A 26560-nucleotide genomic window follows, 5' to 3' on the forward strand; every position below is an offset into this window, starting at 1 on the left:
CCGAGGGGTAGCCTCCTACTGACGGAGGGAAGAGAGTATGCGATGGTAGCATCGACGTTTGGAGGGAGAACCCCCCAAACAAGCCATGGCTTCCCGGCCATTAACACCAGGCCTCTACAGGTTCGCTGTGGGTTAAGGTTAAGACCGTTCTTAAACACCCTGATCCTCTCACACTGCGTTCCCGGAGGGCCGTACTATTCGCATTTTCCCCTGTGTTCGTTCAGCACTTAAGCGCTTAATTCATTCGCATCTTTAATTGCCCAAAGAGTCCGCACAAGACTTCTTAAGTTGACTGCTGATTTAAAGGAAACCACGAAATCAGATGCAGCAGGACTTCATTTTAAGATCCGCGCTCTCGCCCCGTCCTCTCAGATATCACCTCTGTGGGGCTGCGGTGGGGCTAGGACTGTACCCTGTGACTGCGCCCACCCTAACCTGGGTTAGGTGCCTGTCACTCTACCCCCGGTGCGGATGTTATCTCCAAGGCCTCCGATCTAAAAAAACATCACTGAAAGCATCCTCTGCTGTACAGAACGTGCACCCCACGGCGTATGCATTCAGCGGTATGTGGATTCTCCTTTTAGTTAGCTTGGTGTTTTGCAGGCACACTTGTTAATAAATGCTTCTTAAAATGTGTTCCAAATTAGTATTTGTATTCTGCCTGATGTTGATTCGCAGTTTATAATTTGTTGTATTCGGTAATACGTTTGCTTGCCTGTTTGAAGGCGTAAAAGAAGACAGCGATGCGGCGACGAGGCATGCTTTCACAGCAGGTTACTGCTTTCTCGTGTTTGCACATAATTTCATACATGTTTTATCTCAACTGAGATAAGTAGACGACCGCTTTTCAGTCTCGCGGCTTCTGCCGCGAGGCTTCACAGTCTTACAGCGACTCCTGCCGGCATAACTCTAGTAGAGCGGCCGAAAGACTTGAAGACGAACTTCCAAGTTCCTCCTTCCGCGCAGTTCGTGAGAGAAATACGCATGGCCTTTAAGCTCAGGGCCTCGAAGCCAGCCAGCTTCTAAATCGGGGAATCAAACCATTGAAGTGCTTGAATATACAGTGTCTCACGCCCCTTTGACTTCAAATACATGGTGGGCCCGCGGTTCTGATTTGGGAACATGTTACTCTATCCGCCTCGCCGAGACGTGCCAAAAAACTGCACTGCGCTATCTCGCAGTAGAAGAAAGGGAGCATCTGTAAATATATTTTCTAATACATATGAGGGAGTACAAGAAAGAACAACGAGGTATTGCTGTTTTCATATGCTAGTTATCTGAAAACTAAGAAAAGTAATGCAACCAATTAAACAAACAACCAAACAGCAACTGAATTCAAAACAATAGACAACAAATGGTCACTCACTTTTTGTACCTTTTTTTTTTTTACTGCCTTTTGACGATTTAAGAAAGCCGCAGTTCGCTATATATCCACCAAAGTATCTTTGGATTCCAGTCAGACATGGTAATAGATTTATGATATCCCGCAGGGGATATAGAAGAGTCATATCGGGTGTAAGACGTTGAAGCAAGATTGTCAAATTGTCCAACACTAGTAAATTGATATATTCACTTACGTAGGCTGTAACACAATGTAATCTAAAACTTTTTTTTTTTTTCATATTTATATTCCGGGAACACGCTGCGTAAAAAGGCAACCTGTGATTGATTTGCACTTTGTTGTACGTCGCTCTGGATAAGAGCGTCTGCTAAATGCCACGTAATGTAATGTAACCTGCGGTAGTCAGAAATGGCACCTCATCTTAACCGGTGACAGGTCGCATGGGAAACATTACCATCGACATACATAAGATTTTAAATGAAATCGATTTAATATGAGATCAGGTTTCAAGAAAGTCTGTAAAAGGGCCTTTGGGTTAAGGCCTGAAGCCCTTGGGGGTATTTGTAGTCTACAAAGATAGGCTATTCAATAGCTATGATGAAGTAGGCTACTGCATACGCCAAAATTATTGTTTGTGATTTTCCTATAATTTAAAGTTCATTTTAAATACGTGTAATTAAACTGTGCGATGTAGCCCCGACATGAGATCAATTAATTTATCAAAATGCATGCAAATTTAGCCTGCGACTGCAGAATCGTGGCAAAAAAGGCATAGTGTAGACTATAGTACCTATATTAAATAGGCATTCTCTCGGACACTAACCCCCGGGGACGCATGCGCAGGATATCCCCATACCTCGCTGCTTGTTCCGACACCTGTTCTCTTTTTTACCTTATTGAGATGTTGCCCATTGGTCAACCAACCCTCCAGCGAAACTACTCTCAGGGAATTAGGACAGAAGCACTGGAGAAAGTGGCAAAAATGTGGCGATGATCTTATGAAGGCCTACCAACGGACAGCCGCGTGGCCTCCTGAAGTAGCGGATTTCGAAGGGCTTCCCCTGTAACGATGGCAATAACTAGTAGATAAAAGGGTTAGTTGGAACATTTCCTGATTTACTTAATGTAGTTTAATGTTTAAATGTTTAATTTTTTCCTTTGGCTAGCGTGGGCAGGATGTTGCCAGATGAAGTCATCTATTATGTAGGCTATTTGTCACTGAATTAGTGGCATTTATTAAGATAGATTTCACGTTGCGAAAGAGCAGGGGTAAATGGGGGTAGCATTAAAGTCTATTTTAGGAGGCGCAACAACTGCTACCACGTTAATTCGACTAATTTTATTAAACAAAGTCCTCCCTTTATTTGAGAGAGACAAAATATGCTTTAATTGAAACTTTCCATGCCAGTGAGCCCGTCAGGATTGGGAATTAAACGTATCAACTGAAAGCACCATGCCGAATTAAGGGATTAAAAATCTAACTACTATGTTAACATAACAAGGATATTTGCATGTTTCCCACGGCTTGTGCGCTTTTGATAGGCCTACCACTCTCACTTGGCGGTTAAGTGGACTTATCTCGGTGCGGAGAGGTTGGTTGGTCAGTTATTGTGCAGTTTACGTATGCTACTTAACGGTGCTCCTTGCTGTTTGCTCAACGGTGCTGTGCTGTTTACTTGTGCTGTTTGTTTGATTGTCAAAGTTGCACGTGCCCCGTTAAAGGTGGGGGCGAATGGTGCAGTGGGTTGATTATCAATACTATACTGAAGACAGCAGACATCCATCCAAATCCATTAGTGAATGTCTATTTTTTATCAATCATATTTTTCTCGACTTTTGGAATAATGGTTTCCGTGCAACAGTGTAGCCTATCCTAAAGTTTACGAGACCGCTGATTCAGTTCACCGCGTATGATCTAATTCATAAAATGGGAATGGGAAATGTCTATAGAAACACGACGAGAGAAATGTAGAGCCGTTTATTGGGGTTTACGTGGCAATATTTGGAAGAATATCATTGGTAGGATGACGATTGAAGGTCGAATTTGGAAGTCACAATGACATTGGAAAATCCTTAAGTCTATGAAGTAAAAAAATCCCTTCCGCCTCTTATTGAGAAGCTAATAAAAAATGTACAGCAATTGATTATAATACAGGTTATGAAGCTATATTTCTTTGTTGTATATAAGTCAGTGATTCGTTCACTCAGGGTCACGTTCTGATTTCAACAGACTGGTAAATATACATGTTGTGTTACTTGGAAATGTGCTAACAGGCAGCTGGATGTATGGGTACAATGTTAACTTCAGTTGATAGAGACCACATTGATTTTCCGATGTCCAATTACATATATTGCGTCTAAAAAATACTGTAACAGCTGGACTGGTTCTCTTCACTATCCAAATAGTGCATGTCAGGTGTTTCTGCATACGATCATTTCAATGAACGCCTCTTTTGTTATATTTTATGTTTCCTAAATGGCACACGTCAACGTGCGCTCTTGGCTCGGTTCTTTTTCCCAGGTTACAACTTTAGTTATGAAGGGTTGGAGTTTAGATGCTGTTATTCATTCGTTTTAGCTCTACTGGCTAATATACTGCCATAATATATTGTAGAAACGTACCTTAAGCATAGCCTACTGTATAATGTATTGACAAACAACTGGGGAGGGTCTGATAACCTAGAGGGGGAAATATCAGTGCCAATTGGAAGAATAACTTAAAGCCACGTTTGATCACGGCATTCAAAAATCGATAATATTATTAGCCTACCTACTCATTGAAATTGTTCTGAATATATGGCGCGTTATAGGCTATTATTTATATCCGTTTATATCCATACATCATATTCTCTCTAATAAAAATCACACAATAGTCAAAGTAATGACAAGTGTCGTCATATCTATGTTATTCATAAAGATATTTGTTAAAATGAAAGCTGCACTTGTTTCCTGAATGCCGTATAAGCGTAGGTTGAAGGTTGTAAAGGCAGGCTTCTCACTTACCAGAACATGAGTGCATAGGTTTTGGCCGGACGATGAGAGAAGGGCACACAGAATAAAGGGAAAGTTTTTCAAAGTAATCGCAAGTCTCCTTGGAAAGAATTTCGTCAATCATGAAAGTCTTGTACCGCCGCCTGGCTGCTTTCAGCTGGCCGGGGGAAGAGAGTCTCAACTCGGCGTGGCAGTGCATAATCAACCGCTGTGTGCACACCGAAAAAAAAAACTGAAGATACAGTTGTAATAAAAAGGGTTATCGGAATTTGGTAATTAGTATTTCCAATGCTAGCCTCGCCTCGCTAGTAGCCGTCCCTTTTGAACTACGCTACAGTATAACTTGCGCCGTCCAAGTCACCGTGCTCTCGGAGTGGGATTTAATGAACTGAGTACAACGCGCCCGGAGCTCCTGCTATATAAACGGACTCCGCAGACACATCGTTGCTGTGTTTCGGGACACACTGGCTGTCAATCCAGCTATCCCCCCCCCCCCCCTCCTCCTCTCTCTCTCTCTCTCTCTCTCTCTCTCTCTCTCTCGCTTTGTTGTTACAATGATCCGGCCTTTTAATGGTTTCACAGGCAATGCAGTAGGTAGGCTAAGTTTCAGTGCGCAAAGTAGTCCTAGTCGTAGCTGAAGCTGTAGTAGTAGTAGTAGGTCTCGATGAACTTCCCAGAACTTCAAGATAATTCTCATAAACAATAATACAATAATAAACAATACAATTATTATTTATTATCATTTATTATTATTATTATTTATTGTTGTTGTTGTTGTTATTAGTGATAATAATAATAATAATAATAATAATAACAATAATAATCATAATAATCAATAACGCTGCTGCCTACAGTTTTCATGATTATTTCTCAAATAAAGTGACAAACATAGGCTAATAATTAGAATTAGAATAAGAAGTTGAAAGTTACTTCTCATGCATATAGACACGTGTGCATGCGAGAGAGAGACAGAGAGAGAGGCCGTGTGTGTGTGTGTGTGTGTGTGTGTGTGTGTGTGTGTGTGTGTGTTTGCGCGCGCGCGCGCGCGTCTGTATGTGTGTGTGAAGAACAGATTTTTAGCAGGTCTTTTATTTTACATTTCCAGAAGTAGCAGGTGTTTTAACAACGACTTCGCCACTGTGCTGTTTTATAAGTGAGATGACTTAAACCAGCACTATAATTATGTTATGTCTGTGCACAATCATTTATTATTATCTAGATGACTGAACATAACACACACTGTCAAAACATTTCCCACAGAACGGCGCAGAAAGGAAACCAAAGCCTCGTATTTTTTTCACTGAGAATTAAATTAGGATTTTTTTTTTTTTCCGGAAAAAAATAACACAAAAACAATTTCAGAAACATTTCCTTCTTTCCATATCGTTACTTGCACCGGCAAGTATTTTTTTAATATGTAGCGAATTTTCTTTGAATATTAATTCATTTCGTAATTCAATTCCGCGTGTTTTTTTGGGGGTTTTTTTTCATTCTGAGAGTTAAAAGATCAAATTTTTACTTTCTGTTACACTTTACAATGAAATTCACTCCGGTATTCTCACCAAATAAAATCGTTAAAATCGCAAATTATAATTGAGATGGTTTAGCTACTCTGGATCCTGCTTTTAGCTTGAAATGTTTTTTAATTGCAAACACGGTTATGCTATAGAACCGTGGAGTCATTTTTTAAAAACCGTCTTTTTCCTCTCTTGCAAATAAACAACAAATAGCGAAATAGTGACTACAAATTGCAAACAGCGGAAATTCTCAGTCTTGTAAACAAACAATTATATACAGGTCCGTGTTGAGTTAAGCAAGTTAAAATGGCAAGTTTGCGTTTCATTAAGAATAGCATAAACCCAAAATGACAGTATATGGAGAGTCGAGTGGGTTTAGGTGCTATATGAAATAATCAAATTATTTTTTGTGAGCTCTCTATGATGTAACAAATGATATGCAAAAAGTAGTACTAATCTAGGCTGATTTACTTTTACCATAAATTATTTGTATTACTTAATTAAGACAAAAAGAGGAACAATACAAAATTTAAAACAAGCTAATTATTATTGTGATTATGATGATGATGATTATTATTCGTATTATTACAATTATTATTATTGTTTCCAGTCTCACAGTAATCGAATAGCAAAATCATTGTAATTTTTGTATGCATAATTCAAATGAAATTCCAGAAGCGCGTTGTCCAATGGAAAACTATTGGAATTGGATTGGAACAATTCGGAAGCTTAGACACTTATATTTTCCGGCTTTTAATTGTGTAATTGAATATGTTCGTTGCTACTTGCCAAAAAGACTGACATTATACATCGATTAATTCTAAACCCGCAATTAAATTTGGTTCTTTGAATGAATACAGTCCATAAAATGTGTCATAACTGCCTCAAAACACATACATTTTCTATTTCGAAATAATAATAAGGGAAATGTCGTTTACATTAGCGATCTATCTTGGGCAGTGAACGTCCTGCATCTGGTCTCGAAAGATTGACGTGCATACTTCCAAGTGAGTGCATGTAATTATTTAAGGATATTTTGATATCTATTCTACTCAGAGAAATATAGTTGCTAAAACCCCGAACAAAAAGAAAGAGAAAAGTTGATTGATAGAAGATTCGTATTAATGTTGGCTATTTTGCTTTGTAAACCGCTGTAAAAAAAAAAAAATAGGCGACTTGAAAACATTTTTGTAAGATAAAATTACTTTTTGTAATTATATAAAATTAACTTTTTTTCTTTGTACGTCGTTTTGGATAAGAGCGTTTTTTAAACACATGTTAAATGAAGTAGCAGTAGCAAATTCTTCTCATTCAGGTGAGGTGCATTATCCCATGTAGAATTATAATATAATTATTAAATGTTTGTAATTTCCTGTTCTGTAACTTCAAGATGATGAACACTTAATGTTCAGTATTCTTCTGTCGTTGATTTTACCATGCGCATCATATAGCGAATACTATTCCAGTCTTATCGGCCGAATTAATAGCCATCCTTATACCAACGGTCTCAGTGCTTATTATAGGAAAATGGAATACCTGCAGCAATTACTAAATATTTCATAGTGCTTGTGAACTACAGCTTACTACCATCATCCCTTTTTTAAAGTTGGTGCAAGTAGGCTATAGTAGTGAGAGAGAGAGAGAGAGAGAGAGAGAGAGAGAGAGAGAGAGAGAGAGAGAGAGAGAGAGAGAGAGAGAGAGAGAGAAAGATATAGATGGGTTTGATTGGCAGCCCTAAGACAAAGTAAAGAGAGAGACAAATACATTTTAATTGTGCACTGGTATGTTACATTTTACTTTTAAGAGTTCCTCGCAATTAAAATACTATCTATATACACAGAAATAAGACGTGTTCCTGGGTTAAGCGCATAAAGGCCGTATTGTGGAAAATGCGTCACTCAAACAGAAGGACTGACAGCTGCGTAATCTCTCTTTTGTTGAGCTTCATATTGCAAAACACAGGTGATAAAGTGTGCTAGCCTACTATCAGATCCCTGATGTTCGAGTATACGCACCGATTCTACCGAGCACGGCACGTGGAAAGTTCTGAGAAGCCCCTGATTAAAATTATGCTATTTCCCTGTGGGAGACTTGGCACCTTGTTTGAGTAGGCTACTGCCAGTCAGGTAGCGCAGAGGCCACAGCGTGCAGCCAGCTTTGACCCGGTGCTACCCCCAGAAATGATTATGGTTTCACAAGCGGGAAGATAAAGATAACCCATTTGATGCCTGCAGATTACAGGCCGCGGTGTTCTAACGCGGGGGGGAATGCAGGAAGGAAATACGGAGATCTGCAAAGCAAAGCTTTGGCTCTTTTTGGGGTTTGATGGATTGATCAAAGGGGAGTTTATGAGAACAACTGTGGAGGGGGCAGGGCTGTCTTTGCAGTGTGTGTGTGTGTGTGTGTGTGTGTGTGTGTGTGTGTGCGCGCATCTGACTGTGCGTGTGTGTGTGTGTGTGTGTGTGTGTGCGCGCGCATCTCACTGTGCGTGTGTGTGTGTGTGTATCGAGAGGGGGATTGGTGGGTGTGTGCACCAGTGTGTAACCTGGCTGCAGGGATACAGAGAACAGGAAGCTCATGCTTGGGGGGTAATATGGATGAGGCGGGGCGGGGTGGGGTGGGGTGACGCCACTCCTAGGGCCTCACTTCTATAAAAGTCCACAGAACTGTCTACAAGGGGCCCTTAATCCGCCACCCCCACGTCACCCACTCCAACCCCCATACCCCACCCCCCAACCCCACCCGCCGCTGAGCCCACAGACGCCAGGCAGATCAATCAATTAAAACAGTTATGCCACTGTCCGCGCGTGTAATAACAGCCTCCCCAGCCCGGCCGGCATCGGGACCGGAGGATACTCTTCATTAGCGGGGCTTCCAAGTATCGGGGCCGGAATCCGACACCCGCCAGATTACGCAAAGACAAAGGGTTTACTGTGTGGATGCGCGCACGGGGCAAATGCACCTCCATTTTTTGCTTGCGGGAGATTTATTGGGGATGCGCCTGTTGACACTCAGTGAAAGCTGTCGTTAACAGGCCCTAAGCACTTTCGGAAGGGTACATTATAACCTCGCTGCTGCCCGCTTTGTTGTAAGCGCTTCGGAGTATGTGGCTGCCAGGTATAACAGCGGAACCCCTGAATATGAAACGGGAGCTTCCCGTCTTATCTGGAATCACAGCCTGTTATTCCCGCTGATCTGTCCCAGCTCATTCCAGAATTATAATACAAAGCCACTGGGTTTAGCTGACCATCTTTCCTGGTCCAGCACACAGTGTCCTATTTGCCATCTTCATTTGCGTGGATGTGACTGGCTAAAACAGACCTGGACCCTCTCTGTAGTACAGCAAAGAGTAAGCCAACCCTGCCCATACCTAACTTACTGTCTCATTACACTTTTATTGCTTTTCATGATCAAAAGCTACTCTTTATTCTTTAAGTAGAACTAGCTATTTTAAGGGGTTTTTTTGGGAGTCACTCAGAATTTAGAAACAGCATGTTGTTGCATTAATAGCGTCGAATGAATTTAACACAGAGAAATGCCAATATTGTTGCTTCTCAACAACAACCGTACATGGTCAGTTGGACCCGATATCTTCCATTCTAATTAAGTGGGATAAATGGCGCCATCTGCCCGTGGATTTGTGAATAGCACCAAGAGAGGATGAGATTGACAGTCAAAATAGAACATCATGCAGTTGTCAGAGAATGGATCAAATAAATAAATAAAAAAACAGGGGATGAGAATGAGAAATTTATTTCTCAAACACACATAGGTGTGCTTTGTTTGGTTTGGAGTGAAAACCTACCGGACGGTAGATCTCCGGGAACAGGGTTGGGCAGCCCTGCTCTAGCTGCTGAACGAGGTGTGCTTTGTTAGGGTTGGAGTGAAAACCTGCAGGATGGTAGATCTCCAGGAACAGATGGGCGGCCCTGTTCTAGCTGCTGAACAAGGTGTGCTTTGTTAGGGTTGGAGTGAAAACCTACAGGATGGTAGATCTCCAGGAGCAGGGTTGGGCGGCCCTGTTCTAGCTGCTGAACAAGGTGTGCTTTGTTAGGGTTGGAGTGAAAACCTGCAGGATGGTAGATCTCCAGGAGCAGGGTTGGGCAGCCCTGTTCTAGCTCCAGGCTGCCTGTAACGGTGCACACCAAGTAACTGCCACTGAAGCAAGAGCATCCCCCTTCGCCACTGACCCGTCAACCACCGTTACCATTTAACACAAAGCACACACTTCTCACTGCCTAACCAGTCTTTACCACAGTTAGTGCGAATAGAGAACAAGATTACCCAACACTGTTACACACTCCACAGTGCATGACTGAAAAAGGCCCAAACCTCAACATAAACACCAGGCATTTGGTGCAGTCGCAGGTCAGAGCAGACCCAGGGCTGCTAAATGTGGGCGACATGGCTCAGGCAGTAAGAGCAGTCGTCTAGCAGTTGGAGGGTTGCCGGTTCGATCCCCCGCCCGGGCTGTGTCGAAGTGTCCCTGAGAAAGACACCTAACCCCCAAATGCTCCAGACGAGCTGGTCAGTGCCTTGCACGGCAGCCAGTCGCCATTGGTATGCGAGTGTGCGTATGAACGGGTGAATGAGAAACATCAATTGTACAGCGCTATATAAATGCCAACCATTTACCTTTTACCAAATGTGCTTGCTGGTTACTTTCCCAAATGCCCCCCTCCGCTTTCAAAAGCTGTGAAATAACACTCAGACACCAAGAGGTACGTACAAAACTATTTACTCAAAATACCTGAGCAATTAAACAAGCAATTATATTACTTTTACAGCTTCATAAACCAACATAATTTTTCCATTACTGTGTAGAGTCAGGTACATTTCCTTGGCATATAGACATTAATTCCCCAACTCCAAGGTGGGGGAAAAAACACTAACTGAAAATATTTTCTGCGCCAAAATGCCAAATTACACTACTGGCTGCTTAGTATTATTGCTAATTAAAGATCATGTCCGCTGGCAGTGCTAGGTAATTGCCCAGTTCAGATCATATTCTTGAGGGTAAAAATGTTAATACTCCTTAAAAGTCAGGTTCACAAAATCCACATTCATCAACTCTAAAACATTTTTTCCAGTACATTTTTTTTCCTTATGACTGGTACAACAGACGCTTAAAATGCTTAAATTATCCCCCCCAAAAATGACATTATGTAAATGATATTTTGTAACCTGTTCTAACGACATTTTCCTGACGACCTGTATGAAAGGAGACTGCACGCTGAGGGCGCTCTGGACTTCCTGAGAACACCTGTCCGTCCGCATTCTCACGTCCCGTATCCGGGATGCTGGTTTTCCACTGAAGCACCGAGCTGGTTCAGCTCCTGAGTGGCATTTCCAGGACAGAACACCCATTGTTGATAAAAAATAAAAAAAATAAAAATACACAAAATGTATAAAACATCAGCTTTTTTTTTTTTTGGAAACGTTTAAAAAAGTTCATTAAAAAGGCCCCCGTGGCCCTGGCCCCCCCCCGGGGCTCAGTACCGCCGCCAGTGGCCGTCGCGGGACGCGTTGCGGGGCCGGTCGGGGTGATCCCGGGTGCGGCCCCCGCTGCGGTCGTCGTGGTGATAGTGGTGGTCGCCCCTCTGCCCGCGGCGGTGCCGGTCAGCCGGCGGCTCGGCGAAGCGCTGCTCCCGGCTCCGGTGGCCCCCGCCCCCGCCGCCGCCCTCCTGCTGGTACGGGTGGGACTGGCCCCTCTGCCAGGCCCCGCGGCCCTCCCCGCCGCCCGCCCCGTAGCCCTGCTGGAAGCCCGCCGCCAGAGTCTGACTCAGCTGCTGCAGCTGCTGGATCTGCCACATGTTGTTCATCTGCAGAGACAACGGGGACCCACGCTGTGACACAGGCCTCATTACCCACGCTGTGACACAGGCCTCATTACCCACGCTGTGACACAGGCCTCATTACCCACGCTGTGACACAGGCCTCATTACCCACGCTGTGACACAGGCCTCATTACCCACACTGTGACACAGGCCTCATTACCCACACTGTGACACAGGCCTCATTACCCACACTGTGACACAGGCCTCATTACCCACACTGTGACACAGGCCTCATTACCCACACTGTGACACAGGCCTCATTACCCACACTGTGACACAGGCCGCATTACCCACACTGAGACACAGGCCTCCCACACTGAGACACAGGCCTCCCACACTGTGACACAGGCCTCCCACACTGTGACACAGGCCTCATTACCCACACTGAGACACAGGCCTCATTACCCACACTGTGACACAGGCCTCATTACCCACACTGAGACACAGGCCTCATTACCCACACTGAGACACAGGCCTCATTACCCACACTGTGACACAGGCCTCATTACCCACACTGTGACACAGGCCTCATTACCCACACTGTGACACAGGCCTCATTACCCACACTGTGACACAGGCCTCATTACCCACACTGTGACACAGGCCTCATTACCCACACTGTGACACAGGCCTCATTACCCACACTGTGACACAGGCCTCATTACCCACACTGTGACACAGGCCTCATTACCCACACTGTGACACAGGCCTCATTACCCACACTGTGACACAGGCCTCATTACCCACACTGAGACACAGGCCTCATTACCCACACTGTGACACAGGCCTCATTACCCACACTGTGACACAGGCCTCATTACCCACACTGTGACACAGGCCTCATTACCCACACTGAGACACAGGCCTCATTACCCACACTGAGACACAGGCCTCATTACCCACACTGTGACACAGGCCTCATTACCCACACTGTGACACAGGCCTCATTACCCACACTGTGACACAGGCCTCATTACCCACACTGAGACACAGGCCTCATTACCCACACTGTGACACAGGCCTCCCACACTGAGACACAGGCCTCATTACCCACACTGTGACACAGGACTCATTACCCACACTGTGACACAGGCCGCATTACCCACACTGTGACACAGGCCTCCCACACTGAGCATTACCCACACTGAGACACAGGCCTCATTACCCACACTGTGACACAGGACTCATTACCCACACTGTGACACAGGCCGCATTACCCACACTGTGACACAGGCCTCCCACACTGAGCATTACCCACACTGTGACACAGGCCGCATTACCCACACTGTGACACAGGCCGCATTACCCACACTGTGACACAGGCCTCCCACACTGTGACACAGGCCTCCCACACTGTGACACAGGCCTCATTACCCACACTGTGACACAGGCCTCCCACACTGAGACACAGGCCTCCCACACTGAGACACAGGCCTCCCACACTGTGACACAGGCCTCCCACACTGTGACACAGGCCTCCCACACTGAGACACAGGCCTCCCACACTGAGACACAGGCCTCCCACACTGAGACACAGGCCTCCCACACTGAGACACAGGCCTCCCACACTGAGACACAGGCCTCCCACACTGAGACACAGGCCTCCCACACTGAGACACAGGCCTCCCACACTGAGACACAGGCCTCCCACACTGAGACACAGGCCTCCCACACTGAGACACAGGCCTCCCACACTGAGACACAGGCCTCCCACACTGAGACACAGGCCTCCCACACTGAGACACAGGCCTCCCACACTGAGCATTACCCACACTGTGACAGGGGCCTCATTACCCACACTGAGACACAGGCCTCATTACCCACACTGTGACACAGGCCTCATTACCCACACTGAGACACAGGCCTCCCACACTGAGACACAGGCCTCCCACACTGAGACACAGGCCTCCCACACTGAGACACAGGCCTCCCACACTGAGACACAGGCCTCCCACACTGAGCATTACCCACACTGATACAGGTCTCAAAGCAGAGACATTACCCACACTGTGGTACAGGTGGGTAAGACTACACCATTAACATGCAAGAACACACACACACTTACCAGGGCCTGTCTCTGCAGGTTGTCTGGGGACATGAAGGACTTCTGATTCATTTGGGGCGGCGAGTATGAAGGGGAAGCCATCGAGTCCACCAACCTGTCAAATCTAAAACAGGGAAACAGTTCAGTCCAAAAACTGTTGAAGAAAACTAAATAAATAAATGAAGAAAACTATATTTATTCTGATGCCCTGCAAGTTTCCCTAGGGGAAAAAAGTAATAACAAATGTGGGGGAATTATATACATATTTTATATATCCTATATAAATGAATAATTAACCTAGAGTAAAAAGTTACATAAATAAAACATAACAAAAGCTTTCAAAATTGCAATAACGGAGTAAAACAGTGCAGGTCATCAACTGAGTGAACAGCTCAGACATATGTAAGGAACATGTAAATGAACCAAGGGCAGGGCGGGACGCATTCAGCAGGGCAGGGCGGGACACATTCAGCAGGGCAGGGCGGGACGCATTCAGCAGGGCAGGGCGGGACACATTCAGCAGCGCAGGGCGGGACACATTCAGCAGCGCAGGGCGGGACACATTCAGCAGGGCAGGGCGGGACACATTCAGCAGGGCAGGGCGGGACGCATTCAGCAGGGCAGGGCGGGACGCATTCAGCAGGGCAGGGCGGGACACATTCAGCAGGGCAGGGCGGGACACATTCAGCAGGGCAGGGCGGGACGCATTCAGCAGCGCAGGGCGGGACGCATTCAGCAGGGCAGGGCGGGACACATTCAGCAGGGCAGGGCGGGACGCATTCAGCAGGGCAGGGCGGGACGCATTCAGCAGGGCAGGGCGGGACGCATTCAGCAGGGCAGGGCGGGACGCATTCAGCAGGGCAGGGCGGGACACATTCAGCAGGGCAGGGCGGGACACATTCAGCAGGGCAGGGCGGGACGCATTCAGCAGCGCAGGGCGGGACGCATTCAGCAGGGCAGGGCGGGACACATTCAGCAGGGCAGGGCGGGACGCATTCAGCAGGGCAGGGCGGGACGCATTCAGCAGGGCAGGGCGGGACACATTCAGCAGGGCAGGGCGGGACACATTCAGCAGGGCAGGGCGGGACGCATTCAGCAGGGCGGGACACATTCAGCAGGGCAGGGCGGGACACATTCAGCAGGGCAGGGCGGGACACATTCAGCAGGGCGGGACACATTCAGCAGGGCGGGACACATTCAGCAGGGCGGGACACATTCAGCAGGGCGGGAAACATTCAGCAGGGCGGGAAACATTCAGCAGGGCGGGACACATTCAGCAGGGCGGGACACATTCAGCAGGGCGGGACACATTCAGCAGTGGAGTACCTGCCACCCCGCTGAGCTGGTGAGTTCATGGGGCTGGAGTTCTGAGAGTTTCCGGGACCGTTCCCATCCGCGCTGGAATGGCTACTCCCTACGAAGAGAGCACAGACCTGGATACGAGGACCTGAACGCCGTGTTGAGTTCTCACTGGACAGGGCTTTAAAACCACGCTGCCATCATATCTGGGCAGAGTTGCGTAACACGTGTGGAAGGGCACATTCTGACCACATTCTACACCACAAAGCAGAAATGGACATTGCGATCTCAGTGGCTACGATTACTGTACTCCAATTGTGCTCTGCACAAATTCAAATGGTAGCCTATTCTAATGGCTAGCTGGTCTAATGGCTGAACGGCTGAATCGCTTCCCCCCCGATATCGAAAAATTCAACTGCATGCATCAAACATCCTCCTCAGACTCCAGTGAGCGTGGAAGAACAGGAGAATCCTCCGATGGCCTTCCTGCCAGCCATTGCTTATTTTACATCTGCAGAGCGTAAGCAGAACTGAACAGTGACTGGACGACCAGCATGTGTAGCTGGTACAAGCACAACAGCCGCACAGGCAGGAGGAGGAGGGGAACCGCACCCTAATGTTCACAGGTGAGCAGGCGGTGAGAACGAGGAACACTGGATTTTTTGAAACGTATAGCCATTATTGTACATTTACTCACCTGATCTAAACTGTATCTTCAGTGGTCTTCCATAAAGACTGGTTCCGTTGAACAGATTCATCGCGTACATAACTGACACTTCGTGTTTGAAGTTCACAAATCCAAAATGCTTCGGTTTCCCATCGTTGTCTTTTGGGATTCTTACTTTAATCAGAGGCCCAGCCTACAAGAAAAAACACAACAAAAAAAAAAACAACCACAGAAATGATAAACAACATTAATCACGCGCACACCCTTCTATACGTTTTACACCAGCGCTACTCAACGACACTAAAATGCGACATTGAATATAAACGAGGGCTACTCAACTCCACGTCCTGCGGGCCGCAGTGTCTGCAGACATTTGATCCTACCATGCGCGACACCATCTAATTTCACCAATTACTTTACCTGCTTGGTTCAGATAAGCCAATTAGTGAAATCAGGTGGCATAGCGCAAGGCTGAAGCAAATGTCTGCAGACACTGCGGCCCGCAGGACGTGGAGTGGAGTAGCCCTGGTTTATATTCAGTGTCGCATTTTAGTGCAACTGATTCCGAACATATTTTGACCAGCGTTTGCTTTCCTCATCCATTACTACACAAACATGACTTTATACATACCGCATGAGCAACATTATAATGGCGAAACCGGAAGAGAACTACATTAACAGCTTTATTGATAAAATTATGCTATATCCAACTATGCTATCGTCGCGGTTACACAATTATACCTACATTGATGTGCGTAATTAATATATTAATTACATTAACAATGAGGACTGAAGTGGGAGAGAAAAATAGTTGGCCCTTCCGGTTTCTTGGTTCTGTCAGAGCTTTGAAAGTTGTTTTAACCGAATACAAACGCAAGTCCGGTTTCATTGCTCTTATATTAATTTAAACTGACATGCGCTTTGATTGAATCGAAAGACTAAGTGTTTTCAGGTATATACATTTAAAAACTAGAATCTTCTATGGCTCTGTGGAATGATAAGTGATAAACTGAGTCTACTAAAGACAGATCAGTTCTCCACTAGGTAACTTAACCCTACTGTTAGCAATTGAACTCAAGCAAATATTTAATATTTGTCTTGCAAAATAAAACGAGAAAGTTTGGTATCTGGGTAACGTTAACAAGCAAGCCACAGAGATTAACAATCCGCCACGTTGAAATTCTATGATCAGTGACGTTCTAACTCTTAGTGACTTAAATGAACACCAGTAACGTTGTTTTTAATTTATGTTCACGTTCATTGCGTTATTAAAGTTACGGCAGTTAGCAAGCGCTCACAGCTCTCGCAATAAATCCAAATTAAATAGCTTGCCATGCAGCCGTCTAGATAGCTAACGTGAAATATATGCAAGTTTGCAACATCTACTCGTTACCTAACGTTACATAATTCGATAGCAAAACTTACCTGTAAAAACAGCTCAAACAAAAGCTCTTCTGAGACTTTTGGATCTAGATTTCCAACAAAGAGTGACCTATCTGCTTCGTCGGATATCCCCATTTTCGCGTGAACAATAGAAATTATGGAACGACCGGACTAGCGCCTTGGACAAACGGTGCTAACCTCAGCTAAACCAGGGGGAAACAGTCCAAAACCCGATTAAGAGGCCTTTTCTGTTAAACGCCCGACCGTGCAATACGACTTTCGCCTTCACTCCACTGAGCCCTACTATTTCATTTCCAATCACAATTCTACGGTTATATGAACTGTCGCTTTTCGACTGAAATAGTTTATATGTACTGCCACCTAGCGTATGGGAGGGTCACCGTTTAAATAAAGGAGAAACTATTTTGTGTGGACAGTCATTTTAGTCATTTAGCAGACTTACAAGTGCATAGGTTCTTCCACAAGTTAAAGCAACACATCCATAACCAGTAAAATACACATGAAGTGCTGTTCTAAACATACAGTCATCATAAGTGCGATTCAATGTATTTATTTATTATTATTATTATATATATATTTTTTGGGTTAGACAAGAGGGATAGGGATATCGGTTTTGAAAGCACTTTTGAAAGCTGTGTTTTACTGTGAAATGCCAACACTAGGGCCTTGAATCGGATGCGTGCGGCAATAGGAAGCCATACTAAGCCATATTAAGTTATAGTATAATTGAGGTACGTTTATCAAGAATCATTATTTAGAAACATTGTGAAGTCGTCATTTTAACAGTATTTATTTTATTTTATTTATAAAGCAATTCGGAAGTGAAAAATCCAACAAACAGCTTCAGGGACGATCCACTGTTACGTCACAGCCGCAAACTATTTCCTTGGGTTTGAGCCTGTTAGGTCATAGTTGCTCCTTATACAAAGTCGAACATTTCTACGGATTGCAGTGCATTACATTACCGAGCAAGGCAGCTGACGGTAAAGTCATTTTTAGCGTCCCTCGGATGAAGACAGATAGGTAAGTAAGTAAAGCCAGCAACTGCGCCTTTCAGATGAGCAGGTTTGCGTTCATGTAAGTAGACTGCTTCGGAGAAGGCAATGTTTGTGATGAAAATCACACGTTATCACTGTCCAAATGTGTTGCGCTTAAAATTGTTTTGTTTTTTGTTTTTTGTCCTTTGTCCTGTTTGAGCACATACGCTTTTGACATTCGTGGTCGTTTGAGATACTACAATCCAAGGCCATTAGCTTCTTGAACGTTCAATAACTGTTACCGTAAATCCTCAAATAGTGGCCGGGGTCTTTTATTTACTTAGGCTGCACATAGAACAGGCCTTTATTTGGGGCAGGCTTGTATTCGAGGCAGGCCTTTATTTCTTATTAGGCTTCTGTTGTAGGATTTTATTCTTAGAAATAATAATCAGGAACACCGTTTGGTAAGTCATAGTGTCAGTCTTAACAGACTTAGTTTATTGCAAATATTCTCAAACACAATAAATCACATGCAAGTCCAGAATCCATAAAATAACAACTTGCCAGACACGCCTTTCATGAACAATAACAAATTAGCGTAGATAACAACAAGTTCAGGATCGTTGTTTTCCTAAAGTGCGTTTTATTGTGAGACATGCGTTTCGTTTGGAGCAGCATACCGGTAGGCTATCAAAAGATTTTCTCTTTGGTTTGGGATTTAATTTACTTTTGGACTGTTTGATTCTATTGCTAAATGTTGGGACTGATGTGCACTGAAATCTGGGGGGTATTTGATGGTTCACTGTTAAGTTTTATGTAGTTGAAATAGTGTCGGGATTTCCACCCGTCTGTTTATTGCTGTAAATACATGGAAACCTTATTGCGTAGCCAAGTAGCCTGAATTGAGTTAATTTTTAATTTTGCCTGATTTACTTTTTATTAAATTTGTAGGCTGGAATGCCTCGCGGCAACAATTGTGTTTAAATGTATATTGCTTCAGCCTTTGGCAAGCTACTCAGAAGGGGGCGGCAAGCGAATGGTAGCTTGAGAGAAACGTGTTGGAGACCCATGGTGTAGGACAATGACTTTTCATTGGCAGCAGTATTAAACCAACCAACAATATAAAATATTAAAAAGAGCTCTTATTTCAGTGAGTTAAATCGAAACAATGTCTTCTAGTGCTCATGGACTGATAGCCCTACCGGTAGGCAATATTACCCCTGCTTGTATTTGGGGGCCGGCCTTTATTTGTCCGAATCGACCAGGCCACCGGCTATTATCCGAGGCCTGGCTTCGAATAGAATCCCGGACACTATCTGAGGATTTACGGTAGTACTGAGTAGTAATGAACTAGCTAGGTCAACCTTTATTTAACCAGGTAATACCAAGCAATCATGTGCCTAATGCCGTGAAGCTGCCTACTGCAGATTCTGTGGTACCCCTGATTCCAGAGGGCTTGCTACTCCTTAAAGTTCTTAACGTGCATTTATCATGAATGTTTCAGACTAACTTATCCTGCTGGTTACGAGGCAGGTAACAGACAAAACTACAGATGTGCATTACCTAAAGAAAATGTGGAGTGTGCTTGCGGCAACTGGTGGCTTATTGCTACTACTGCTAATACTAGGGTGTACCAGGTGTTTGGTAGGTGGTTGGTTGCTAGTGTGTTGCTAGGTGGTTGCTAGGGTGTGAGCCAAGCCCCAGGAGAGGGACTTCCCCAAACTGCACCTCAATCCACTACCCCACACACACTCACGCATATAGGTGCATCTCAAAAAAATTGAATATTGTGGAAAAGTTCTTCTTTTTTTTCCGTAATTTAATTCAAAAGGTGAAACGTTCATATATTCTAGATTCATTACACATAAAGTGAAAAATTTCAATTCTTTTATGTTTTAATCTTGATGATTACGGCTTACAGCTCTTGAAAATCAAAAATCCAGTATCTCAAAATATTAGAATATTACATAAGACCAATCAAAAAAAGGATTTATAATACAGAAATGTCGACCTTCTGAAAAGTATGTTCATTTATGCACTCAGTACTTGGTTGGACAATCATGGGGAAGACTGCCGACTTGACAGTTGTCCAGAAGACACTCATTGGCACCCTCCACAAGGAGGGTAAGCCACAGAAGGTCATTGCTGAAAGGGCTGGCTGTTCACACAGTGCTGTATCAAAGCATATTCATGGAAAGTTGACTGGAAGGGAAAAGTGTGGTAGGAAAAGGTGCACAAACAACAGGGATGACCGCAGCCTTTAGAGGATTGTCAAATAAAGCCGATTCAAGAACTTGGGGGAACTTCACGGAGGCTGGAGTCAGTGCATCAAGAGCCACCATGCACAGACGTGTCCCCCCCCCCTTCTGATATCCCTATCCCTCTTGTCTAACCCCCAAAAAATAATAATAATTGCACTTATGATGACTATATGTTTAGAACAACACTTCATGTGTTTTATTTTTTTTTTTTTTTTTTACTAGTTATGGATGTGATGCTATAACTTGTGGAAGAACCTGTGCACTTGTAAGTCGCTTTGGATTCAAAGCGTCTGCTAAATGACTAAAATGTAAAATGCAGTGGTCGCTAGCCGTCTTCCACTCATCACCCTCTATTATACGCACCAGACGATTGACATTGCATAAGTCCACCTTGGTAAAAAAAAAAATAGCAGATTTAGAAAGAGGAAGAGATCGCTGAGTAATCAGGATGGGATATCTGCTCTTGACTGTGATGTCATTCAATCCCCAGTAGTCGTGTGGGGGTGCAGAGCCTTGTCCTTCTTCTCCACAAAGCAAAATCTGGCTCCGGTGGGTGAGGAGAAGGGACGGATAAGTCTAAGGACTCCAGGGACTCACTGACATACTTCTGGGGGGCGGCACTGGCTGAGGGGGTAAGAGCAGTCGTCTGGCAGTCGGAGGGTTGCTGGTTTGATCCTGCCGTGGGCGTGTCGAAGTGTCCCTGAGCAAGACACCTAACCCCCAGATGTTCCTGATGAGCTGGTTGGTGCCTTGCATGGCAGCCAATCGCCATTGGTGTGTGTATGAATGGATGTATGAGAAGCGTCAGTTGTACAGCGCTTTGGATAAAGGCTGAGTCTCAGGTGCCGACAGGGAAAACAGACACCCTCTTGCGGGCGTGGATCTAGGAAGCAAGTTTATGGAGCTGGGAGCAGGCTCAAGCACGGTGGATTGATCAGCGGGTGGCACCTCTGCAGCCAGAACAGTAGAAGAAGGCGTGGCGTAGAAGCTGGAAACATGGCGACCGGGGCTCCAGCCTGTCTTGTTGTGGCCTGTAGCGTAGTGGTTAAGGTACATGACTGGGACCCACAAGGTCATTGGTTCAATCCCCGGTGTAGTCACAATAAGATCCGCACAGCCGTCGGGCCCTTGAGCAAGGCCCTTAACCCTGCATTGGCCCAGGGCTAGTTCCATCTCTGGCCCGTTTGCTCTGTCAGTGCACAGAACACAGGAACCAACTGCGAACAGAGAGGAATCTGACAGAATGTCTTTATTAATTAAATAAACAGCAAGTCAGGCAAGTAATTAGTAGCGGGGCCCGAGGGTCCCTGAGATGCAAATTATCTGAAGATTTGGCAAATATTGATGGAATTTTCATCACTGTGTCTGACTGCTCTTCAGCTGCGAGGTGTTGATAGGTGAAAATTGTAATTATTAATTTTAGTAATGACATTTTACAGATGTTCAAAATTAATTTTAAATCTGAATATTTCTTCAGTTATATTTACAAATTACATTTTATTGATTACAAAATTAATTGAAAAGTCAGTGGTCCCCCAAAGAGGGGGGGTGGTGGCGGGCAAAAATAACTAAATAAATAAATAAAATGTACATATAAATAAGATATACATAAGAATTCCACATAATAATGGTCCTCGAATAGCAGAGGTGTTGGCATGTATAAACTATTCCACAAAGAGGCAAGATGGCAAGTTACCAACTAGTTACCAACTTAGTTAAACTACTTTGCTAAGCTTGCGTCACTAGACTTGTGGACTCCTGGCTGTGTGTGGCCCTTGAGAATTGTTGGAACTGTGCTACACTGGACCAGGGTTGACTAGCCTTGTAAAATATCAAACTGTGGACTCCTGGCTGTGTGTGGCCCCTGAGAATTGTTGGAACTGTGCTACACTGGACCAGGGTTGAGTAGCCCTGTTAGCACTAGCCTCAGGGGTAGGTTGTAATAGTCCTGCAGCGAAAGCCACATCTGTTACCTCAATTAAAAGCGATTTATTTTTGCCTAACTTGGTGGCGGCAGTGTTGTTTGTCGTGTTATTATTTCCTGCCATGCCTCTTGGTGTCTACGGACCACAATAAATAAAAGAAGAGTAAAACAGCTGTGCTTTAGCTCTGTACGCCTTCCCCTCATATTATGTACAGTGAAGTAGACTCAGGTGAGAAAGGTGCTTGTGTAAAATTGCCTCGTTGGATTTTAAACTGTTTTTGACGCTGTTTTCCTTCAGGGGCCCGTGTTTATTCTTCTGGGGTCTCACAAGGGCTCTTAATGCAGTTTAGACCCAGCAGTCTCTCTCGCCGAGCTCAAATTTCCACAGGTCTCGTTGGGATTGACAAATAGAATCCATCAAACGGTGTTTCTGAAGCACGCACACACGCACACACACACGCACACACACACACACACACACACACACACACACACACACACACACACACACACACAACCACGTTTTCCCCCGGAACCGTTAGTTTGAGTGCCTGCTGTGACACTCTTTGTTGAGGCAAAAATGCAAATTCCCCAGTAAGTTGTACTAATCACAACCATATTCCTATTTGCAGTAGTATATTCTTATGACCATACGTGACCTTACTGCAGATCATAGTTACACTGGTAAGAAATATGGAGAGGTGAGCGGAGAAGGGGTTTCCTCATGGCTGTGTTGCAAAAATGTAACATAAATCCATACCTTAACCATGGTATTTCATCGCCAAGCAAAACTCTGTTTGCCCCAGACAGGCCCTTTCCTGTTTGAGAGTGTGCGGTGTTACAAGGGTGTTTTATGTTCAGTAGAGGGAGGTGAGCATATGGAATCGGTTGCGGGAAAATTCTGCTTTTCTACTATATCGCTATATCTCTAATAAAGCACAAGTTTTTAGTTTAATACCAATGTTTATTTTTCCCTCTGATGTTCTTAATCTTGTCAAAGGAAAGCTCATTCTGACATGGGAAGTGGGTTGAACATACAACCTGAAGGAATTGGCCTCCATTTGATCGAAGTCTCAGTTGGTTTCCCTGGTGAAATTAATTCTGAAGGATGAAGGGTCACGTGTGTGAGCAATTGCCTGTCAGAATGAGCTGTCACTAATCTGTCTTTCTGCAGCAGTAAGGCCGTTGGGTTGTCTTGTCGTAGTAAAGGTAAGAACAGTGTCCGTATTGTGTAGATCAGGGGTGGGCAATTCCAGTCCTGGAGGGCCGGTGTGTATGCAGGTTTTTCCCCCACCAATTACCCTGGCTAAATGAGCTTTAATTGGCTGTACACACGAACGCTGGCTGACTCGTAGATCACAGTAAAACATCTTAATGTTGGGACGCAAGGACAATCTTTGGCTGTCATTCATGTGCTTGTCGTGAAATGTAACTAACATTTGAGGCGGTGTAATGTTAGGGCTAATTAAGTAACTAAAGCTAGCAGTTGGCATGGAAACCAGAAAGAGATACGGCCCTCGTCGCCCACCTCCCGGTGTAGACCCGACATGTTTCAGATCGGGTCGTGTGTTTGTCTGACGCAGGCCACCAGATGGCAATGTGGCTCCTTGCTGGTTCTTTGTGTTTGGCACAAAGCTGGCAGCTGTAAGGGCTGTGTCCTTGTGCAGACCAAATGTTGATGCTCTGTTCTCTTCTGTCTCTATTGTCTCGCATGGTTATTGGTGGCAACTTTGCAATCCAAGCTCTGCCCACATGAATTGTCTTAAATGGGGGAAAAAGCCTGAATCCATTTTCTTATCTCCGCTCCCAACAGTACTTCCCCCTCTGCAGTGCATTCGTTTTGAAAATATTAAATAAACCTGTGCAGATGGTGGCAATGCTACCGAACTGTCAAGATGAGAGAAAATCTGTATTTCTAAGGCACTTTTAATGCATTTGATCTCATTTGAAAAAGATGGGCCCCAGAGTGTGGGATTGAATCAGCCCCTGGGAGATCTGTGCCTGCTGGGCCTAGAGCATCTGAGTATGGTCCTTGTTGTCATACGCCACTCTTCCAGGTATTCCTCCAATTTTCTGCTTTCTGGACCAGTGGATATCACTGGTTTGCAGGCAAGGAAGATGGCACTTTGTTGTTAATATTGCAGTCAGGTTTAAAATTGCTGTTCGTCCTGCTAAATTCAAAGGTGTCTTATGTATTTCTCTGATTTCCAAAACAAAAAAGCTTTTTCCATCATAAATGTCTAAAAATACATAGGTTTCTATTTATTTCTTCATATTCATCATATGGATCCGATTCTGCATCTATTTCACCAATTAAGCCATTTTTATTTTTCAGTTTTTGGACGTACAGTTGCAATCACAATGACTCAGCCCCCATTGCACATCAGGTTTATTAGGTTTATTGGCTAAATATACAATTTCTCAGGTGTTTGCAATAAACAAATTACACAAGAACTGTTTAAGTAGTTCAATGAAACATAATATAATATAACAAAATATTACAAGGGTTTTTATCCACATTCAACACAAAATGCAACTTTTAATCACTACTGCAGTCTCAAAATTATTCAACCCCTTCATGACAAGCATCTTCAGTACTTAGTAGAGCACCCTTTTGCTGTTATGACCTGCTGCAAACGCGATGCATAGCCACAGGAGTCGGAGTTTGAGTCGGAGTTTGAGTCGGAGTTTGAGTCGGAGTTTGAGTCGGAGTTTGAGTCGGAGTTGGTAGTTGGTAGTTGGTAGTTGGTAGTGGGGAGTCGGGAGTCGGGAGTCGGGAGTCGGGAGTCGGGAGTCGGGAGTCGGGAGTCGGGAGTCGGGAGTCGGGAGTCTTTTTTTTAAATAACCGGATGTGACGTATATATTTATGCTATTATTATTTTATTTAATTACTTCCAGTTTAGGAAAATATACGTCACTTTCGGTTTTTGAATTTTTGTCATTTATTTTTGTAACCGGAATTGACGTATATCTACTTTCTATTTGACTGATTTACTTACTGAGATTTTACTATACATATGCTCCCGACTCCCGACTCCCGAGTCCTGGCGAGGTGACTGCTGAAGTGTGAGTCCCCCCCCCCCCATCCGAGTGGCCTGGAGGAACTGCTAGTGGGGCAGATCCGTTTCCTGATTGGCTGACTTCTTCCTGCCCTCACTGGGTACCAGGAGGACTGAAACGGCTATTCCACTCTCTGTTCTGGTCGCTATGACGGCGCAGTGCACCGCGTTTGGCTAGCTGTCACCATAGCCTGTCGTTTTCACGTCACCCCAACACGCCGTGCGCAGGTGAGCGCCCTCCCTCCACCGCCCGGCTCTCGCTGCACCTCCACAGTGATTGGACAAACTCAGCACCTCACGCTGGGGGCGCGGTTGGGGCAGGGGTGTGGGGGAGGGAGGGAGGGAGGGAGGGAGGGAGGAGGGGGGCGGGTGACGGTGTCCTGGCCTTGGAATTATGTTGAGGGCGGAGGGGATTCGACTGAGGACACGTTTAATTACTGAAATTAAGTTAAATAATTATGAATCAGGAAAAGAGGGGGCGGCATAATGGAATGAATCCTGAGAGCCCCCCCGCCCTCACCCCCACACACACACACACACACACACACACACACACACACACACATCAGAGACTGAGGCATCAGCACATTTCTCAGGCTCAGTGAACCCCGGGCCACGTCCTTGGTGACCGCCCACTGAAGGAGGAAGGAGACATGTTTGCGGGATTAACCGATGAATGGATATCTATGTGCTCATATCCCTGAGCCTTGCCCAGATTACGTTCTCTCCCTGTAGCTCGTAAGGCTGAAATGCCTGGGTGATAATGAGGACTCTGTTAACAGTAGGAAGTGTGTGGAGAGGGAACAGTCAGCTTATATGTTCATATTTGTATATTTTCTTGCTTTATAACAGTGGCAATGTTCACCATCCTCCATTTCATAGCCGGATGATGACCCGTGGCTCCTAACAGTCACTCACATAAATTTTCTGGCATTTCAGTTTTTACTGATAAAGGCTGAAATTCTGTGCCGTTCTTTGTTTTGAGAGGCACTTCTATAGAGCTGTGAAGCTAGAGGCAGATTATTATTCAGAATCATTTTTTTTTCTGTGATTTCCATCCGCTGCCCTGCATCCAGAGGACTTCTCCCTGGAATGTTCCAGTCACTGTGTGACACACTGCAGAAATATGATGATGTGATGTGATGTGTGGTGATGTGATATGTGTGGTAAAAGAGTTATGCCACAGTTATTACAGCCAGGAGTTGCTGTAATAAAAAAATACTTTATTTGTGGCCCAA

At 44.8% G+C, this 26560-nt stretch overlaps 3 protein-coding genes across 3 annotated transcripts in view; 1 reads left to right on the plus strand and 2 right to left on the minus strand.

Annotated features, from left to right (window-relative positions):
• Positions 1-4699, minus strand: part of barx2 (BARX homeobox 2) — a 13233-nt gene extending 8534 nt beyond the window's left edge. Inside the window, exon 1 of the mRNA XM_061217685.1 lies at positions 4346-4699. Coding sequence (XP_061073669.1) covers positions 4346-4532 — 187 coding nt within the window. The 5' untranslated portion in view covers positions 4533-4699. The remainder of the gene's footprint in view (positions 1-4345) is intronic.
• A 5873-nt stretch (positions 4700-10572) lies between these two features.
• On the minus strand, positions 10573-17373 carry rbm7 (RNA binding motif protein 7). The gene is made up of 5 exons (XM_061217904.1): positions 17123-17373; positions 15728-15890; positions 15058-15145; positions 13753-13855; positions 10573-11672 (listed from the first exon to the last, which is right to left on the minus strand). The coding sequence occupies exons 1-5, from the start codon at positions 17213-17215 to the stop codon at positions 11343-11345; spliced, it is 777 nt and encodes a 258-aa protein (XP_061073888.1). The 5' UTR covers positions 17216-17373; the 3' UTR covers positions 10573-11342.
• A 652-nt stretch (positions 17374-18025) lies between these two features.
• LOC133108511 (CXADR-like membrane protein) overlaps positions 18026-26560 on the plus strand; it is a 146728-nt gene continuing 138193 nt past the window's right edge. Inside the window, exon 1 of the mRNA XM_061218082.1 lies at positions 18026-18124. The gene's annotated coding sequence lies outside the window, so the exon portion shown is untranslated. The remainder of the gene's footprint in view (positions 18125-26560) is intronic.

Source organism: Conger conger, chromosome 13 (assembly GCF_963514075.1).
Source record: "Conger conger chromosome 13, fConCon1.1, whole genome shotgun sequence".
Lineage (NCBI taxonomy): Eukaryota > Metazoa > Chordata > Actinopteri > Anguilliformes > Congridae > Conger > Conger conger.

Excerpts from the sequence above, each read along its gene's own strand:
- rbm7 (XM_061217904.1), bottom strand. The coding sequence starts at position 17,215 with ATGGGGATATCCGACGAAGCAGATAGGTCACTCTTTGTTGGAAATCTA. Across the intron at positions 15,891-17,122 it reads TGTTTGAGCTGTTTTTACAG|GCTGGGCCTCTGATTAAAGT; the intron begins GTAAGTTTTGCT and ends TTTTTCTTGTAG. Across the intron at positions 15,146-15,727 it reads GAAGATACAGTTTAGATCAG|GGAGTAGCCATTCCAGCGCG; the intron begins GTGAGTAAATGT and ends CTCTCTTCGTAG.